Source organism: Pseudophryne corroboree, assembly GCF_028390025.1.
Source record: "Pseudophryne corroboree isolate aPseCor3 chromosome 3 unlocalized genomic scaffold, aPseCor3.hap2 SUPER_3_unloc_50, whole genome shotgun sequence".
Taxonomy (NCBI): domain Eukaryota; kingdom Metazoa; phylum Chordata; class Amphibia; order Anura; family Myobatrachidae; genus Pseudophryne; species Pseudophryne corroboree.
The window spans coordinates 652,788-670,092 of record NW_026967542.1 but is presented as its reverse complement, the minus strand read 5'-3'; the positions used below and the strand labels follow the sequence as shown (position 1 = coordinate 670,092).

The following is a 17,305-nucleotide window of genomic DNA, read 5'->3' as shown; positions in this document are numbered from 1 at the left end:
TCCATACCTCTTTCGCTACACCAATGAACATAGGCTTGCCATATTCGATGATAAGTACAAGCTGAAGAAGGCTTTTTTGCTTTAAGCATGGTTTGAATGACCTGTTGTGAAAATCCTCTTGACTTTAGGATAGAGATTTCAACAGCCACGCTGTCAAAGACAGTCAATCCAGATGGCTGTGATAACAAGGACCCTGCCTCAGTAGATCTGGACATTGAGGGAGCAGAATTGGAGCTTCCATGGACATCGCCCCGGGATCCTTTGTTCTTGACCCGTATGCCGGAGCTTTGTTGTTCAGACAGGACACCATGAGATCTATCTCTGGCAGACCCCATTTGTTTACTAGAGTCTGAAATACTTCCGGGTGTAGTGCCCATTCGGTTTCCTGAATGGTGTTTTAACTGAGAAAGTCTGCTTCTCAGTTCAGTACTCCTGGAACAAACACTGCAGCCAATGCCGGAAGATGGAGTTCTGCCCACCTTAGTATGTGACTTACTTCCTCCATCAATTTTTTGTTGTGAGTTCCTCCTTGATGGTTGAGGTACGCTACTGCTGTTGCATTGTCTGAGCAGATCTGGACTGGTCTTCCTCTCAGAATATCCTTTGCCTGAACTAGAGCCATATATATGTCCCTTATTTCCAACAGATTTATTGGCAGGCATCTTTCCTCTGTGGTCCATTTTCCCTGGAACCAAAGCCTTTCGGACACTGCTCCCCAGCCCTGAAGACTGGCATCCGTTGTGAAGATTTGCCAATCTGATATCTAAAAGGGTCTCCCCTTGTCTAGATGGTCCGTGTGTAGCCACCAGGTTAGTGACCTATTTACGTTTACTGGAAGCTTTATCATCTGATTTTTTATTGTCTGATATCTTCCATTCCATCTGATCAGAATCAGCTGCTGCAGAGGTCTTGAGTGGAATTGTGCATATTCCACCATGTCGAATGTTGACACCATCAGACCCATCACTCGCATTGCTGCATGGATTGATATAGTCTGACTGCAGAAATTCCTGAGTCATTACTTGCACCTTCGATATCTTTTTCCAAGGTAAGATTATTCTTTGTAGACTTGCATCCAATATAGCCCCCAAGTGAACCATCCATTGTGATGGAATCAGAGACGACTTTGCCCAATTTATGGGCCATCCGTGTCTCTGTAGACAAGTTATTGTGTGTTGGAGATGGCTCAAAAGCAATTCCTGGGATTGTGCCAGGATTAGAAGATCGTCGAGGTATGGAAAAATTCTTATCCCCTGCTTGCGGAGATAAGCTGCCATGACCACCATAATCTTGGTAAATACTCTGGGGGCTGTTGCTAGCCAAAATGGCAAAGCCTGGAACTGAAAATGTTGCTGGAGGATGGCTACCCTGAGGTAACACGGATGGGACTGTGTTATGAGCACATGTAGGTAAGCATCCTGTATGTCCAGAGATACCATGTAATCCCCTGGTTCCATGGCCAAAATTATGGAGCGTTACCTTGGGACCCAAATGTATTTGCTTAACATTTTGAGAATAAGAAGTGGTCAGAATGATCCATTTGATTTCTGAATCAAAAATAGGTTTGAGTAAAACCCAGTCCCCATTGTGCTAGGGGGGGGGGGGGTGTACTGGGATAATTACCCCAGACTGAAGCAATTTCTGAACTGCTACTTGCAGGGCACTGGCCTTCAATTTTATATGAGATGGGCTGGTGCAAAAAAAAACCTTGAGGCTGCTTCTTGAAAGGGAAACCATAACTCAGAGATAACACCTTCTGCACCCAAGCATCTGTTGTCGACTGCTCCTATATGTGTGCAAAGTGAAGGAGTCAGCCCCCAACCCTGGAGTCCCCCAGGTGGAGGCCCGCACCCTCAGGCTGATGGCTTCTGTTCTGGCTTGGAAGCTGTCCATCTGGTGGCCATTGCTTCTTACCCCTAGCAGATTTATTGTACTGGGGTTGCATAGATCCATCATTTCCCTTTGCTCTATCTTGCCATCGAAATGGCCGAAATTTCGAACCCCCAGGCTTAGGGTTATAACTGGCCGGAAACCTGACCTTCTTGGATTCGGCTTCCGATTCCAGAATATCTGTCAATTCCTTTCCAAATAGAATATTACCAACGAAAGGCAAAGCTTCCAGAACCTTCTTGGATTCTGCATCTGCTTTCCAGGTACATAGCCAAATTGTTCTGCGAGCGGCTACCGTTAAGGCTGATGCTTTAGAAGCAATCGTACCCATATCAATTGCTACTTCTTCTAATTATAGTGCAGCTTGTTTTATATGGCCTAGATGAGATTCTTGTTCCCTGGTAGGTGCCGAAAGGCCACTTTCTAGTTACTCCGCCCATTCTACCATCGCTTTTGCCATCCAGGTTGAAGCCATAGCTGGCCTTACAACAGCCCCTGATAGAGAAAATATGTTTTTCAAGAAACCATCCACTCTTCTATCTGTGACATCATTTAGTGAGGTAGACGGCAACGGTAAAATAGGTTTTCGCACAAGTCGCACGACGTGTGCATCTACTTTAGGAGGAACTTCTCTTTTTGAACAGTCCGCAATCGGAAAAAGATAGTAAGAATCCCATCTTTTCAGAATTCTATACTTCTTATTGGGTGTAGCCCAAGGCTCTTCCATAATTTCCGCCATTTCCTCTGACCCTGGAAACTCAATCTTAACTGTTTTTGGACGTTTAAACACAGGTGCTTTAGATTTTGATATTGCCTTAGCTGATTCTTCCAGAGACAGAACAGCCTTCATGGCATCAATAAGCTCAGCTATATCCTCTGAGCTGAAACCCTCCGACTGTTCATTATATGGAGTATTTGAATACACTGTATCCTCATCTGTTGTATCATCTTGTGTAGTCTGTAACATAGATGTATCTACCCTGGTTTTAACAGCCTTCTGACTTGTTGCAGCTGCTGGAGATAAACCACAAGAAGGGAGCTGCATGTATGGGTTAATAGTGTAACCTATTCCCGGGGGTGGAACTGCAGGTGCTAATCTGTCAGCTACACTAGACAAGGTTTGTGCGAACACACCCCACAGTGGATCTACTGGTTGCTGAACCGGAACCTGTCTTTTACTTTGCTGAAACGCAAAACAGTTTGCACATAACCCCTCATAAGTTAGATACTGGGTTAACATCACCACTTTACAAGATAAACATGTTAAATGTGTAGGAGTCCCTGATAAAGTATCCTCGTCACTTTTGCCGCTCACAGACATGGTAAATAATCTGTTTTATACAATATACTACACACTCTGTGACTGAAATGCACTTTATATAAATATAGAAGTGATATCAATCTGACCCCAACCCAAGCACCAGCATTGAGGTTCAGAAAATACAGACAAACATATAAAAGTCAGCAATCACACTAGCAGTCAGTCACATGTTATATATTAGACATTGTCATATAAGTATATAATCAACCACAAATACTTTCCCAGTATGTAGGAGTACAACTACCGTAATCTCTTTGTAAACCATTATTTCAAAAAGTTTTTCAGACATATTATGCAGAAAACAACAGTACTGTGCAGGCCTCATATGCACTATGTACCAAAATTACCTATTCATACTAACACAGTAGATAGAATCTTAGTACTGTATAACCCTTACTCAGTAGAGTGGGATACAGGGAGACTCACCCCACTTCCAGGATCAATCAATACGCTTAACAGACGCTGAGTGGATCCAGACGCTACTGGTGTACACTGCCGCTCTGGTAACTGATAAAGGACACAGACGCTCATTGAACCACTAGTGTATGCAGACACTCCTGTCTACGACCCGGTCTCAGCAGTAACACTAGTGTACACAACCGCAGCGGCCTAAGCTGTGACCGAGTTTCCTCGTGGTAGCGTCTGAGCCAGAAGTGAGGTCATCAGTTCATGGACGGGAGATGCCCAGAAACTGGTCATGAACTGGGGGAGGGGCGACCAGGAGAGCGTCTGACTCCCCCCTGCTTACATCAATCCTAGGGATCGTGGCCTCATCCTGGTCCTGACGCCTATGATCCCTAAAGCCTAGTGTTGGAGCACCCATGGTGGTGGTGCATCAACCACTATTTGTAGTCTCCTCCAATACAGTGCAGCTGTGTCCGAATTCCTCTAGTAAGTGGAACCGATGCCTTACCTTCTCCCCGTGATCCGACCACAGCCTGGTAACATCTGCTGGACTGCTAGAACATCCGACACAGACGCCCGCCGAGACAGCACTGTACCCGTAGGTAAGCATTGTTGCGACTCGGTGGAGAGTTGTTGGAGCGACTCTTTCCAGCATGCGTTTAAGACGCTGTTAAGATCACTCAAAACATAGTAAGACTATAAAAAATAAAATAATAAAGCTTAGGGCTGCCTTAACAGCAGCCCTGTGACCATGGTCCGGCTCCTGCCGCACCAAACAAAAAACTGATTAGACTGAGTCGGTGGGCGGGATTATATGGACGAGCCCAATGCATCCTGGGAGGCCAGAAAGCTCGTGACTATTTGGTGCCAATCCGCTGTTGCTCCGGCATATCCCAATGTTATCCTGTGGATAACCTGTGGACCCAGCCCGAGAAAGGACTTATCCCAACAAGTCAAAATTAGAACTATAGAAACAGGGGAATGTGAATAGGATGGTGCCTATACAAATGGAAGTGTGGTAAATGATACGGAAAATTATATTTAATACTTATCCTAAGTTAATTAGGACAACTGGAATTCCTTGATCCAATAGACATCCTCTTTTTGTGCTATCACAGTGGACCCACAGGTACATAGAAGGCATAATGGTCAGGAAATGATGTCTAAAAACTTCCAATGAAAAATATGGATGTATCTACAGTGGGACAAAAAAGTATTTGGACAGCCACCGATTGTACAAGTTTACCCACTTAAAAAGATGAGAGAGGTCTGTAATTTCCATCATAGGTACACTTCACCTGTGAGAGACAGAATCTGCAAAAAAAAAAAAAAAAACACAAGAAATCACATTGTACGATTTTTAAACAATTTACTTGTATATTCTTGTGGAAAATAAATATTTGGACACCTACCAAGCAGCAAGATTTCTGGCTCTCACAGACCTTTTACTATTCTTTAAGAAGCTCTTCTATCCTTCACTCGTTACCTGTATTAATGGCTCCTGTTTGAACTGGTTATCTGTATAAAAGACACTTGTCCACACCCTCAGTCAGACTTCTACCTCTCCACCATGGCTAAGACCAGAGAACTGTCTAAGGACACCAGGGACAAAATTATAGAGCTGCACAAGGCTGGGATGAGCTACTCGACAATAGGCAAGCAGCTTGGTGAGAAGAGATCAACTGTTGGCGCAATTATTAAAAAATGGAAGAAATACAAGATCACTGACAATCTCCCTCGACCTGGGGTTCCATGCAAGATCTCACCTCGTGGGGTATCAATGATCTTGAGGGTGGTGATGAATCAGCCCAAAACTACATGGTGGGATCTGGTCAATGACCTTAAGAGAGCTGGGACCACAGTCACAAAGGTTACCATTAGTAACACACGTCGTCATGGATTGAAATCCTGCAGCGCCCGAAAGGTTCCCCTGCTTAAGCCAGCACATGTCCAGGCCCATCTAAAGTTTGCCAGTGACCACCTGGATGATCCAGAGGAGGACTGGGAGAAGGTAATGTGGTCAGATGAGAGCTAAATCAAACTTTTTGGTATAAACTCCACTCGCCGCGTTTGGAGGGAGAAGAATGATGAATGGCATCCCAAGAACACCATACCCATTGTAAAGCATGGGGGTGGAAACATCATGCCTTGGGGCTGCTTTTCTGCAAAGGGGACAGGATGAATGATCCGTATTAAGGTGAGGATGAATGGGGCCATGTATCGTGAGATTTTGGGCAAAAATCTCCTTCCCTCAGTAAGAGCATTGAAGATGGAACGTGGCTGGGTCTTCCAGCTGTTAGGCGCCGGGGTCCGCTCGTCGGTGCGGCCCGGCGCCTAGCAACCAGGGACGCCGTACGCGTACAGCCGCCGGCTCCCTGGCAATGCTAGACGCCGGGCGCACTGAGCCGCACGGACCCTAGCAACGGGGACACCACTGGCGGACCGCGTTCCCCGTTGCTGGGTCCAGTTAAAATGATTGTGCACCTGTTTCCAGGCCGTGCAGCAAGGCAGCTGCACGGCATTTATGTAATCAAGCCCTGTCAGCAGCTGATTGGAGGACTCCTGTTTATATGCACTCCCAGGGCTTCTCACAGACGCCGGTAATAGCTTCCTGCATGCTGTCATTGTTTGCTGAGTCTGTTTCCAGTCTTGCTGTATCCGGTCGTTCCAGTATTCAGTAGTCCTGTACTCGGAAGTTGTCATCTTGTTCCTGGAGTCCTGATTGATCACCGTTTAACATCCAGTGGTGTTCGTGAGTCGCGGCTTTGCCGTGTGTTGCGGCTTGGCCGCTTTACCATTTATTATTTGTGTTTTGGAGCATTTTGCGGAGGGTTCCGCTTCCACAGGTCCACTCTGGTATCCGGCGGTGCTGGGTAGGAGTATTGGACAAGTGGATTTTTGGTTGTCCTTTTCCCTGGCGGTTTTTCCGCACATACTTCAGGTCTTTGCTAGTTAGCTTGTTGCCCCTGGCCTGTTGTCAGTCAGAGGTCCTCTTGTTATCATCCTGCCTCGGATTTCCCTTTGTCTCTCATTAAGACCGGGGGGCACCGGAGTTGGGCAGACATAATCCGCCCTTCAAACATGGCTGCCATGGGCTCAAGAAACCATAGTCTCGCAAGGGATCTCCGATAGCACGGGTGAGACAATAGAGTTAGGGCGCCAGGGGCAACTAGTCTTTCCTGCTCCCGTTACCAACATTCCATTCCAGCGCTCTGATCATTGTCATAAGATCTCCTCTGGTCAGGAGTGCTGTAATCATAACACCAGCATGATAATGACCCTAAACACACCACCCGGGCAACTAAGGAGTGGCTCCGTAAGAAGCATTTCAAAGTCCTTGAGTGGCCTAGCCACTCTCCAGACCTCAACCCAGTAGAAAATGTGTGGAGGGAGTTGAACGTCCGTGTTGCCCGGGGACAGCCCCAAAACACGACAGATCTAGAGAAGATCTGCATGGAAGAACAGGCCAAAATGGGTGGTATTCATGTGACAGGCGGTCGGGAGACAGACAGTCACATGACCTCCACCGACATCCCGCCCCCTCACTATCCCGATGGTCGGCATGCCGACCAACAGGGACTATTTCTATTCGTGGGTGTCCACGACACCCATAGAGTGGGAATAGAACCCGTGGTAACCTCAGGTCGCCACCGAGCCCGCAAGGGGCTTGCTGCACTCAACCTTCCCTCCGGGATCCCAGCGTCGGTATGCTGACCGGCGGTCTCCTAACTGCCAGTCAGACATACTACACCCAGCCAAAATACCTGCTACAGTGTGTGCAAACCTGGTCAAGAACTACAGGAAACATTTGACTTCTGTAATTGCCAACCGATGTTATATTACAAAGTGTCGAGTTAAACTTTTTGATTGTCCAAATATTTTTTTTCCACAAGAATAAACAAATAAATAGTGTAACAATCATACAATGTGATTTCCAGATTCTGTCTCTCACAGGTGAAGTCTATGATGGAAATTACAGACCTCTCATCTTTTTAAGTGGGTCAACTTGCACAATCGGCGGCTGTCCAAATACTTTTTTGCCCCACTGTATGTTCAAGATTATTCTATACATGAGATTATAATGTGGTACTCCTTATGAAAGTGAATGATCTTTTTTTAGTAGATTAGAGGTGGCGTACCTCACTGACACAATATGATGTGCTATAACCCTGATAATGGTTTCTTTATATCTTAACCCCATAAATAAGATATGCAGGTGATCTTAGGAACAGCATACCTCACTTACATAGTGAGGAACAGTATAACACACATCAAGGTATCGTTTTCATAAGATACGTCTCAAGCGTACCATTACTCACAATGAATACAGCATAACTCCACATATAAAGGTCTCTGCGTCAAATAGACTTGAACAGTGATGCAATAAAGGTACAATTTATTTCACAAATTGTTTAAAATGGTTGAAAAAATAAACATACAAGCCTTAGGGGGAGGGGGCTGTGTGAGATCCCAGCAAGGAAGAATATATGATTTTGTTGAGCTGAGGTCCGGTAATGAAGCTCCAAATGCCAAATATAGAGAAATAAAATAGGTCTTACCTTACATGGGAGACACAAATCCACCTCACCTGTGTAAAGACCTTCTTTGGGCAACGCGTTTCAAGTCTTGGGTGCCTTTTTCAAGGCATGCCTCGAAAAAGAGTCCCCTCAGACTCGAAACGCATACAGAAAGAGTCCCCCCTCCCGTAATGTCATCCACTATTCACATGAGCTGTCAAAATTGGACATAGCCAAAATAACAAGTACATACAGTCACTATTGGTGGTTCTGGGCTCCGGACAGTTCAAGGGAAATCGCACAGTCACAATGCCAGTGTGTGTACCCACCTTTACACACCAGACGAGAGATTTATACACAGCAACACTGATATTATGTGGACACAAAAGTAACAATACAAGTGACACAGTAACAGGAAATTGTTTCTGTCACCATAGCGACAATTATCTGGAAATAAGATAATACACAGACACATAAAAAGACTCAACGGAAATCTTTTGTTTTTAAACTTTATTTCATATCTTTAATACACAGATTTTTCTCTATATTTTAAACTTAAAAAATACTTTACTCTGCACATGGACAAAATATCCTTTAAAGCACAGAAACAATTCCAGTTACATTATAGTATTGCAGGTAAGTAAAACAGATACATATCAGGAGAGCCAAAACCCTATGGGGGTCATTCAGAACCAGCCGCATTAGCGGCCCACAGCCGTTTGCTGGTGTTGGCAAAATGCACATGTGCAGCGGCCGTGCGGACACGCACATTGCGGCCGCATACCTGAGGGGCGAATGCCGGCGGGCCAGGACCATTTTCCGGAGGGCTGGGTGATGTCACATCTGCGTTCATCTCTGATTAACCCCCTATAAGCTTCCAGAGTGCACCTCATATCTCATCTTTTCTAAGTTACTACAAATGATATGAGATCGGTAGCAGCACTACTTTCAGGATTATTACACAGAACACACATAAAGGCTGACACAGCAAATAACAGTAACACATACAAGGGATTAATTAGAAATAAGGAAACAATCATTAAGTCTAATCATCAACTGGTTCTGTGCGGGACTCATACACCTCTTTACTGCCTCCAGCAGCCCCCGGTACTGCACTGTGACCATCCGCCCTGTCTCCCCCACTACTGCCACTGCCCTGTCTCCACCCACTACTGCCACTGCCCCATCTCCCCCCACACTAAAGGGCCCTACTCACTGGCCGACCCGCCGCCGAGCTGCCCGACGGCGGATACGGCCGACGAGCGACCCGGCGGCGGGGGGGCAGTGACGGGGGGAGTGAAGTTTCTTCACTCCCCCCGTCACCCGGCTGCATTGAAGTGCAGGCTAATATGGACGAGATCGTCCATATTGGCCTGCATGCACAGCCGACGGGAGATCAGCGATGAACGAGCGCGGGGACGCGCATCGTTCATCGCTGTAGTCTCCACACTGAAAGATATGAACGAGTTCTCGTTCATTTATGAACGAGATCGTTCATATCTTTCAAATTATCGCTAGGTGTGTAGGGCCTATAACAGAACAAAATGTAAGTTGCTCAAATCAATTAGGAAGTACAATTCAGGTGCATGAAAGGGAGGGGGTAGTCTGGCTAGAAATACATTGGGGATAAACCCCTGGTGTCCCCCAGCACACCGAGCTGTACCTGTACCATCTCCCCCCACTACTGCCACCACCCTGTCTCCCCTCTTGCTCGCCACCTTGTGTCCCCCCTCTTTTACCTCAGCACTGCTTGGGGACAATATTACCCACAGACAGTGCCTCCGGCAGCCTCCGCTACAGCACTACTGCCACCCACCCTGTATCCTCCCCTGACATCTCAGCACTGCTTGGGGATTCTTGGTACTGCTGGTAACAGTCCTTCATCTGCAGGTGGAATTTAGAAAGCAGTGCAGTAAGGAGGCAGAAGCTGCTTCTGGTACCATGGACCCTGGTCATGTAAGGCTAGGAGAGTCAGTAAGATTATGTAATAGAGTCACCATCTTACAGGCAGCCGGTGAAGGGAATGGGTGTTATGTGGCAGGAACGGGCTGGTTAGGTAACAGCCTGGCTGCTGTATTCTGTACAAGCTACAACAGGTGCAATTCTTTTGGTGGGAGACCCAGGTAGAGGACATTGCAGTAGTCACCAGGACTGAGTCACAGCTAAATGGCATCACCCACACCTGGAGCTCAGCTAGACAACCATGTAGGATTGGTACTGGGTTCTCAGTACCCAGAGCAAAAGACAGGTCATCTGCATAGCAGTGGTAGATGAGGGCATGACATCTGATTATTTCACCCTGCAGTAACATGTATATTGCAAAAAGCATAGAAGATATAAGAACGTTGAAGAGCAATGCATGGCAATAAGGATACTCCAGAAGATTAAAATGGTTTCCCACCTGAGTGATGTCTAGTGTGCTGATTTATTTCTCAGAGTATGGAAATGACTTTGCTGATATATAACAAGTTGTGATTTCTGTGTAAAACATTTTACACACTCAGAATAAGAAAATGGCCTCTCACCTGTGTGACCTCTCATGTTTAATAAGATCTGATTTGTGTGCAAAACATTTCCCAAACTCAGAACATGGAAATGGTTTCTCACCTGTGTGACTTCTCTGATGTGTAAAAAGATCTAATTTTCGTGTAAAACATTTCCCACACTCTGAGCAAGAAAATGGCTTCTCACCTGTGTGACTTTATTATTATTATCCTTTATTTATATGGCACCACAAGGGTTCCACAGCACCTAATTACAGAGTACATAAACAAATAATCAAACAGGAAAACAGCAACTTACAGTTGATGACAGTATAGGACAAATACAGGGTAAATAAACATAGTTACATCAGCAGACTGCTTGATTTGATGCAGTTGAAGATTCTTAAAGTAAGAAAGAATAAGCACATGAGGGAAGAGGGCCCTGCTCGTGAGAGCTTACATTCAAGCTTACATTCTAAAGGGGAGGGGTAGACAGACAGGGGTGACACAGATGGGGTACATAGAGAGCGTGGAACAGATGGTTAGGATGAGATTTGGCTGGGTTTGGTGAAGTGGGTCTTGAGAGCCTGTTTAAAGTTTTGTAGAGAGGTGGAGAGTCTGAGAAAGAGAGGTAGGGAATCCCAGAAAAGTGGTGCAGCACGTGAAAAATCTTGGAGTGGGAGGAAGTAATCTGTAGGCAGGAGAGTTGGCGTGCATTAGAAGAGCGAAGAGGACGGGTGGAAGTGTAAAGGGAGATAAAGTCAGAGATGTAGATAAACTTTTGATCGGGGTCATTTGGGTAGTTTCTGTTGTCATTATGATTTAAAAAGAGTAAACACAGTTGTTTGACAATAAATGGCTTTACCCAACCACATGAGTGAAAGAAAAGTTTGTGAGCTATTCATATTCGCTGACAAATGGCCAGAAAATGGCCAGAAAATCACAAATTCTGCTAGGGTATGTAAACTTATGAGCACAACTGTATAACAAGATCTAATTTCCATGTAAAACATTTCCCACACTCTGAGCAAGAAAATGGCCTCTCACCTGTGTGACTTCTCTCATTCTTAATAAGATCTGATTTGTGTGCAAAACATTTCCCACAATCAGAACATGGAAATGGCTTCTCACCTGTGACTTTGCTGATGTGTAACAAGTTGTGATTTCCAAGTAAAACATTTCCCACACTCATAGCAAGAAAATGGCTTCTCACCTGTGTGACATCTCTTATGTTTAATAAGATCTGATTTCTGTGCAAAACATTTCCCACACTCAGAACATGGAAATGGATTCTCACCTGTGTGACTTCTTTGATGTATAACAAGATGTGATTTCTGGATAAAACATTTCCCACACTCAGAGCAAGAAAATGGCTTCTCACCTGTGTGACTTCTGTTATGTCTAACAAGATGTGATTTGTGTGCAAAACATTTCCCACACTCAGAACATGAAAATGGCTTCTCACCTGTGTGACTTCGCTGATGTATAACAAGATCTGATTTGCGTGCAAAACATTTCCCACACTCAGAACATGGAAATGGCTCCTCACCTGTGTGACTTCGCTGATGTATAACAAGATCTGATTTGTGTGCAAAACATTTCCCACACTCAGAACATGAAAATGGCTTCTCACCTGTGTGATATCTCTGATGTTTAATAAGATCTGATTTGTGTGCAAAACATTTCCCACACTCAGAACATGGAAATGGCTTCTCACCTGTGTGACTTCTCTGATGTGCAACAAGATCTGATTTGTATACAAAACATTTCCCACACTCAGAACATAGAAATGGCCTCTCACTTGCCTTACCTGTCTGTGGGTTAATAGGCTTTGTGTTCTGTGTAAAAAATCTGGCACCTATAGAACAGGGAAACTCTATATCTATTGTCAGAACTGTACCAGATACACCAATATCAGAGTGATCAGAAGAACATTTTGCAGGATCAGGGGGACCAGCTGATAAAGCTGGATGTATAATTGGGGTAATGGGGTTATCTCCTGGAGATTCTTGTCTACTGTCATTTTCTTTTATGTCACAATCCGGGGATAACATTAGATGTCCTTCTGAGATATTCCTGCTTGTGTGTCCATCTGCTGGAAATAAAATACATTATGTAAATGTGACTTTTCTGTAACAATATTAATCTTGCAAATAATAATGACTCTCTGGGACACTTAATTGTAAATGTGTATGTATAATAAAACATAACTTTTAATAAAGGCTTTATAATATTGTGTCTCAGACGATCATTGTGTCCACCCTCCTGAGAACACTCACAATAACATATGTAATATTATAATAAGACTTAGATATATCTCTCTCTTGTACTGGTAACTAACCATGAAGTATAAATGGAGATGTAGTCACTCGCCAAGTCCTTGTCACAACTGAGGGTTTAGGCTGACGGGAGGAAGCCTCAGTTGTAGGGGCTGAGATGAAATTAAACTTGGGAGGTTAATCAGACCCCTGGACATGTAAGTGCAGAATGATTACCCGAAGGTGTGACCATGACAACCAGGTTAAAATTCAAAATAAAAGTTTAACAGACTCCGTGAAACAACAAGCAGCATTCAAGGTTTAGCAACTGACAGTGGCAAATAACACAGTTCCTGGAACACGTAACAATGAAAGGTATCACAGAGCACTGGTAGGTTAGAACAGATGTTAAAGTCCTTTGATGGAAAAAACCTTACCAGGCCTGGTTGTAGTAGTGGAGATAGCCGAGGAACATGCCAGTAGTTGTAACAGGTGAATCTGTAACTTGAGTATGCTGCTGTATCAGCTGGATGGAACCAGCCAGGTGGTAAGACACGGAGTGGATGCTGAATGGAATCAGCCGGGTGATGAAACACAGAGTGGGTGCTGAATGGAATCAGCCAGGTACTAAAGTCACGGAGTGGATGCTGGATGGAACCAGCCAGGTGATAAAATACAGAGTGGATGATGTGAGATGCTAGGGAGCGTAGAAACTGAATAGCTGATAGATGATTACCGGTGGTAGTGGATACTGCTGATAAGATAGGATCCGCTGGATCAGCACCGGTGTTTTGTAGAAGCTGGAATCGGTTGAAAGCTGGCTGCTGGAAGCAGATAGTAGATAGCTGGAAACTGGATAGCCACGGAAGTCAGGCTGCACCGCAAGATGGAAAGCTGGTGCGGGTCTCTTTGTGGATGCTGGAGACAGGAACTGGAACCTGGAGAAACAAACCACAGGAGAGAGAGACTGGAACAAGGTATGACATTCAAAGCACTGACATCTATCTGGCCCAGACACAGGATACTTATACCTGCCGCTATGCAGGCATTGGCTAGGCAATTATGCAGATTCCAGAGATGGTGGAGTGGAAGAATTGGAGCATGTGATCAAATCCAACATGGCTGCGCCCATGCTGGAACCTGGAGGGAAAACTGGTTTGAAATGAAATGTGCAAACATAGTGATAATGGCGGCGCCGGCCGCGGAGGACAGGAGACGCCAGATGACAGTTATATGCTGAGACACTTGGAGGGCAGCAGAGGCCGCGGCAGGTATGATACACTATTCTGAGAACCTGCAGCAATAACACAGGAACGGCGGCGGAGGCCGCGAAGGACGGGAGACGCCATGTTGGATTCAAACATGGTGCCGCTGTGGTAGTATATCAGAATGACAGGAGGGATGTGCAGAGTGTTGACACAGATGAGATCCGGACTTGGAATGCTGGGCCAGTCTCAGAAGACACTTAAACGGCAGGTAATGGCATCCAGATACCCGGATCGTGACAGCACCCCCCCTTTAGGAGTGGCCCCAGGACACTTCTTAGGCTTTAAAGGAAACTTTGAGTGGAAATTTCGGACCAAGGCAGGAGCATGGACGTCTGAGGCATTGGTCCAAGAGCGTTCTTCAGGACCATAGCCCTTCCAGTCAATGAGATACTGTAACTGACCGTAACGGAAACGTGAGTCCAAAATCTTGGCCACCTCGTACTTGACTCCCTGTTGAGTCTGAACTTTGGGAGCTAGAGGAAGTGCGTAATGAAACGGATTCAGGATCAGCGGTTTCAACAAGGAAACATGAAATGTCCTAGGTATTTTCAAGAAGGATGGTAACTGTAATCTGTAGGCAACAGGATTGATGACTTGTTCAATCTTGAAGGGACCGATGTAGCGAGGTGCAAATTTCATGCTGGGAACTCTCAACCTCAAATTCTTCGTGGACAACCACACACGATCACCCACCTTGAGAGCAGGAAACACTCTACGCTTCCTATCGGCAAACTTCTTATACCTGGATGAGGCTTTAAGCAGGTGTTAGGATTCTGTTCAGTATTTATCTGGTGTCAGCTGATCCATATGTGTTCTGTTCCTTGGCTCTGTGTACATGCAGCTCAGCAGGTGCACAGCGTTTGTAATTACTAGTGAACACTCCCAGCCTGGCCTTGTTCATTGGTTAGTGTGGCTGTTAAAGGCCAGCTAGCTGAGTTCTCAGACGCCGGTGATATTATACTACTTTCCTGCCTGAACGACCGGCTTGCCTGGTGTCTTCGTCCTAGCTCCTGTTCATGCCGAGAAGCCTGGTTTTCCAGTTCATGTAATCCTGCCACAACCATTCTTGCCAGCTCATGTTCATGCCAGAACTATTTAGTTTAGTATCATGGACTTTTTACTGTGATCTCTGGATCCTCTAGTATTCACTATTCGTGTTACATGTACTATGGACTTCCTCTGTGCCTGCATGCTATTTGCTTTGTTATACAAATCCTGCAATCAGTTCCGTGGATTATAATACTCTGATTCTTTATTCAACTGTCTCATTACTCTGCTGCAATTCTCAGTCTGCAAACCCATTTATTCTTAGCTCACATTGTACCCTGGATTGTACTGTGATTCCTCTGCCATACCTCATTCTACCACTGCTATAATAAATACTTAGTATTCCTGCACTTCTGTGGACATTCATTACCTGCAACAGTGGTTGTTATACATTCTAGTCCTGTAATCAAGTCCTGGCTCTTACCTGTTATATTTCTCACCTGCTGTCCATCATCAGTGTAAGTGTGCTGCACATTCCATTATTAAAGGGACAGTCCATATTCTGCTAATTCTTAATTCTGCTACAACACACTCAAGTTATTACAGTATTCCCCAGTGTAACATTGGTTAACCATTTCTATGTCACATTGCACCTACCAGTACCTCCAGTAGTGATTCTCTCCTTGTAATTCACCTGCCAAACAATTAGAGGCAGGTGAATCATAACATTATCACCGGCCAAAAAACACACTACTGGAGTAGTATGCTCAGAATGGACCCAGTCGTTTCAAGTCCAGTCCAGATCTCAGCCGGTCAGACTCATGTTGCAGATCCAGTTCCGCGTCTTCTGAGCAAGCTGCAGAACTTTGAGAGTACACAGACACTGCTGTTATAAGCCTTTTTAGGAATATCTTCTCGTGTGGATCTGCTGCAGCAGCAGAGTATTCCAACCTCTCAAAGTGTCCTGGAGGCAGTTAATCCTTGCCATAATCAGCCTGGTGAGGACAATATTGTTGGTACATTTTCTTGCAACTGTTCCAAGTCCCCCCTGTCCCATGGTGGAGTGAATCCTGAGCGACTGAGTAATTTGTTCGTGAAAATTGAGCAGTTACAAACGTTTTTTACTGGTATAACTCAATTGATACCAGACATTTTTGGGAGTTTTCTGGACCTTTTCAAAGCTTACTCTCAGGTTTCTGAGACCAATGTGACTACAGACTCCTGCTTCCCCACTACTGAAATTCCCTCGTCAGGTTGGGGTGAAGGGAGATTTCGAAGTTACCTGCGACCCAGACTTTCTGAAGCTGAACGCCAGCGGCGTATTGAGAATGGTCTCTGTCTCTATTGTGGGAGTGCTGAACACCTGATTAAAGACTGTTCATTATGCAGGTTCAGAAATAGTGATAAACTTCAGCCTTCCAGGGTTCAAGCTGATAAATCACTCAATGTCCTTCCAGACCCTATTTCTCCCAAAAAGCTTGCCCAAAAGAAAACTCTTATTTACAATTGGAGTCCTGTGACGAGGGGCTCAGAACTTAAATTTGGGAACCAGCAGGAGACTATTAAGTCTCTTATCAACAGTGAGGTGTTCACCGCCTGTGCCCCAGGAGGGGTCTCGAGTGGCTGTGCCCCAGGAGGGGTCTCGAGTGGCTGTGCCCCAGGAGGGGTCTCGAGTGGCTGCGCCCCAGGAGGGGTCTCGAGTGACTGCGCACCAGGAGGGGTCTCGAGTGGCTGCGCCCCAGGAAGGGTCTCAAGTGGCTGCGCCCCAGAAGGGGTCTCGAGTGGCTGCGCCCCAGGAGGGGACTCGTGTGCCAAAGCCCCAGGAGGGGACTCGTGAGCCAAAGCCCCAGGAGGGGTTCCCACTGCCCTTGCCTCACGGCATGAGGACCCGTCTGCCCTTGCCTCACGGCATGAGGACCCGTCTGCCCTTGCCTCACGGCATGAGGACCCGTCTGCCCTTGCCTCACGGCATGAGTACCCGTCTGCCCTTGCCTCACGGCATGAGGACGCTGTTTTCCCTTCCATCGGGCAAGCGAGGACTGCCGTGTCAACGGTCAGTCCAAATGTTGTCTTGTCTTTCAGGGTCACTCAGTCATCCAAGTCTGCCTTGCCAGAGGTCCGAGAGGTGCCCGCCTTGCCAGAGGTCCGAGAGGTGCCCGCCTTGCCAGAGGTCCGA

The 17,305-nt window shown here is 45.8% G+C and overlaps 1 protein-coding gene across 1 annotated transcript in view; it reads right to left on the bottom strand.

The window, feature by feature from the left end:
• Positions 1-17,305, bottom strand: part of LOC134984390 (uncharacterized) — a 185,389-nt gene that overhangs the window by 108,093 nt on the left and 59,991 nt on the right. Inside the window, exons 6-7 of the mRNA XM_063949978.1 lie at positions 11,762-12,711; positions 2,507-3,073 (exon numbers count right to left, since the gene is read on the bottom strand). Coding sequence (XP_063806048.1) covers positions 2,507-3,073; positions 11,762-12,711 — 1,517 coding nt within the window. The remainder of the gene's footprint in view (positions 1-2,506; positions 3,074-11,761; positions 12,712-17,305) is intronic.